This window comes from Geospiza fortis, unplaced genomic scaffold (assembly GCF_000277835.1).
Source record: "Geospiza fortis unplaced genomic scaffold, GeoFor_1.0 scaffold163, whole genome shotgun sequence".
Classification (NCBI taxonomy): Eukaryota; Metazoa; Chordata; class Aves; order Passeriformes; family Thraupidae; genus Geospiza; species Geospiza fortis.
Genome location: NW_005054401.1, coordinates 2,414,549 through 2,417,839, shown reverse-complemented (window position 1 = coordinate 2,417,839; position 3,291 = coordinate 2,414,549). Strand labels below are relative to the sequence as shown.

The 3,291-nt window shown below is 38.9% G+C and overlaps 1 protein-coding gene across 1 annotated transcript in view; it reads right to left on the bottom strand.

The window, feature by feature from the left end:
- C7 (complement C7) overlaps positions 1-3,270 on the bottom strand; it is a 23,483-nt gene extending 20,213 nt beyond the window's left edge. The window contains exons 1-5 of the mRNA XM_031061149.1: positions 3,145-3,270; positions 2,788-2,843; positions 2,111-2,183; positions 1,068-1,209; positions 120-261 (exon numbers count right to left, since the gene is read on the bottom strand). Of these exons, the coding sequence (XP_030917009.1) occupies positions 120-261; positions 1,068-1,209; positions 2,111-2,183; positions 2,788-2,843; positions 3,145-3,150 (419 nt within the window). The 5' untranslated portion in view covers positions 3,151-3,270. The remainder of the gene's footprint in view (positions 1-119; positions 262-1,067; positions 1,210-2,110; positions 2,184-2,787; positions 2,844-3,144) is intronic.
- Positions 3,271-3,291: the final 21 nt, after the last annotated feature.

Here is a 3,291-nt window from a genome sequence, read left to right as displayed (position 1 = left end):
GCATATAGGATGTTTTACCATAGGCCCAGAAAATCTATCTGTATACCCAGAGCTTGCAAATACATCAAAATGTAAGTGCATTTGGAACCAGTACTACTGAGTCTGGCACAGAACATTACCCTGCTCCTGTAAGTTCTGAATTCAGAGGTGTTTTGTCAATATCACATACAGTTTTCCTCTCTTCACATCGATCTTCATCTGCACCATCATCCTCACAATCCTGATCGCCATTGCACACTAGGGATCTGCTAATGCACTGACCTAAATCAGGACAAACATGCATGGAAAAAAGAAGTGTTTGCTAGTTTAAAAATAGATCACCTAAAATCAAAGCAGAAGTCCTATTAATCTACTACATTAATTAGCATATTCACTCCCATGATGAACAGACCGTGCCCATGAGGGCTTATGAAGCATTAAATGTAGACATAAAGAAATAGTGAATAGCACACTTGAGAGAGCCATAGCCATTCAAGGCTTATGATATGTCAGTGAAACAGTTGACTTCTAGATCTGCTTCCTAAGTTCTCACCCTTTGATCCAAATCCCTTTGGTGATTAACTGTGATTGTCTCCCTAGTAGCACCAATAGTGTTTTTTATGGTCCTCTCTGATAAATATCTACCTATGAGATAATGTGCTCCTCTGTGAAGGTAATGGGAGATGCTTGGATACATTTTATGGAGCATTAGTTTTCATAATCCAGGTAATTTTATATTTGGAAATAGCCTAGAACAGCTGCAAGACATCAATGTAAGCTTGCATTCCTTAACTACCTCTTTGTAATGAAAAAAAACCTGTTCTCTGGGGCAAACAAGTAAGGCAGAATGAGTTAGAGAGGGTACCAGGGCTACAGCATATTATCTTCAATGCTCTGCAACACTCCAGATTAAAGTAAAAGCATGCATAGTTGAGGCTGCAAACAAAGGAAACATTCACCTAAATCAAATTCATCTGTAGATAAAGAACACTGCAGATACATTACCCCATTTACTGAATTTGAAAGATAGCAAGGTTATTTTCTTAACTTCATTAGTAGAAAATATTAAAAATTGTCTTGGATGGTACCTGAGAAACACCTGAAGCGATCACCACAGCCATCTTCTGTTGGGCATCCCCTTGTGGGGGTGCATGGTCTTGTTTCAAAGGTATGCCCAGAGCAGGGGTTTCCCCCATACTGGCCATAAACTGCCACTGTCCGTCTCCTAATCTGAATGCAAATCAAAGGATAACTTAGGAAATACAAATGCAAAGCCAGAATAGTTTGCTACTATGAAGACACTGCTACTACTCTAGACATTCACTATTTTTTCTGAGAACAGCCACATCTGGTATTACCACCAAACTCTCAAGTTAATAGAAAGACAACACTTTTGTCTCCAATGTCCTTAGCCTGGTGCATGGTTTAGTCAAAAATTGAATATGTAACTGAAGTCAAGAGAAAGCTGCTAAGAAATGTAGGTGGGTTTTAAAAAAAATTTTAATAGGACTAACCATGCCTGATGTGAACTTCTTAATGTTTTTCAAAGTAAATAATGTCATTAAGGAAGATGATAAAATCTTACATCCAGTGGGCTAGTTTTTGTTTCTAAAAATAGTAAGTACTGTCTCATCGCCCATCTTTAATTTTGACTAATCCCTCCTTAATTGGTGCAACATCAAAGTAAATGAGAAGGAAAATCAAATGCAAGTGTCTTGCACATCTACAGAGTTGCAGTGGAAAACTCATCAATTTATTTTCATTGAAGGTAACACTTTTCAACCAAGTTTTCTTCCCTTGGCACGGTGCCACTAATGAAAAATCAGTGAAATTGGTACAAACCTTCAGTGGAGGAATATCTGTGTTTACCAGATAGCTCAGCTGAGCTTTTTGAAACTATCACCAAAATAAAAAGAGCACAAATTATTTTACCACATGAACATCATAGCTTTGAAAGGAAACATATTGGGACAGACCAGAGGACTTAGGCTCTTCAGCCTTCTTGTTCTGCTGCGGATTTTGTCTGAGAATCTGATTTGGGGATTTAATGTTAGAGTGGCTTCTCAATTACTGGGGGGAAAAGTATATGCTAATGAGGTTCTGAATACAGAAAAGATGTGTCCCTCTATACCTGTTTTTGAGTACAGCCATTGCACTCAGACCAAGGACCAAAAGAATTCCAGCGGCAATGGATTGGAGAAGGGCTGTTCCGGTATTGGTTTTTGCATTAACAAACCAACAATAAAAGAAAAGACAGAGGAAAATCATCAGGGATTTCCATCCATAAGCATGAGTGCAAAACTTTCCTAAAAGGCAGAGCAAACTTTCAATAATAATTAGGGGTATGTATAAAACCACTTGGATTTGCTTTTCATGTGTAAGAATTAAATCAGGCCCAGCCTGGCCTTTCTGGCCATTGGAAAGAAGAAACTAGACACCTAGCCTAAAGATCAGCAACAAAACAAACTGCCAGTTCCCATGGGAGGTTTTGGGGGTGCAACCTGTCCCTGGGACAGGGGCTGGCTTGGAGTAAGCTGTGCTGTGTTCCATAGGCATGCATTGCTGTGCCTCACACCACCACTGGGCACCCTTTTCCCCAAGGGTGGCTGACTCCTCTGGGCAGAAGTTAAAGGACACGATAATGCCTCACTGTTGTTGTCACTGGCGGCAGCACCAGAGCTGACACCAAACAGTGTGTATTTCTCCCAGGAAATATACCTGATGACCCCTTGAAACCCTGCCTCACATCATGCACCACAATTATATATGCTTAACTTTCAGCATGTATTTTATTAAACAAATATTCACCTGGAAAGAATAGGAAAGAAGCCTGAAACTTCCAGCAACAGAAAAATCCTCAGCACCTGAAAAAAAACAAGGAAGTAAAAGCAAATTTGCTTTGCTTTTCTACTTTTCCCTTCCTTCTTTAGGTCATGCAGTTGTTCAAGGTTTCTGCAATCTATACACTAGTCAGCTTTAGAAATAAAAGGAAAATGTCACATAGATTTTTCAGCTTTGTTGTTCAAGCTTGATTTTAAATTTTCTTCTTTCTTGCAATGCTGTCCAATTACTTTTTCAGCTAACTATTTCTCCATATAAATTAATATTTCATTGCACTTTTCATATTCACTTCATCAGTACAAATTAAGTAAGCAATTTTCTTACCTTCATGTTAGATAAAATACTCAGATATACAGCAATTACCAGGGAAAATGCACTTCTAGAATTGTCAGTTTGGAAGCCAAAGGAGTCAGTCAGTCTGTCTGTTGCTGTTCATCTCCTCATTCTGCCTTGCTACTCTGCTTTTCTTTC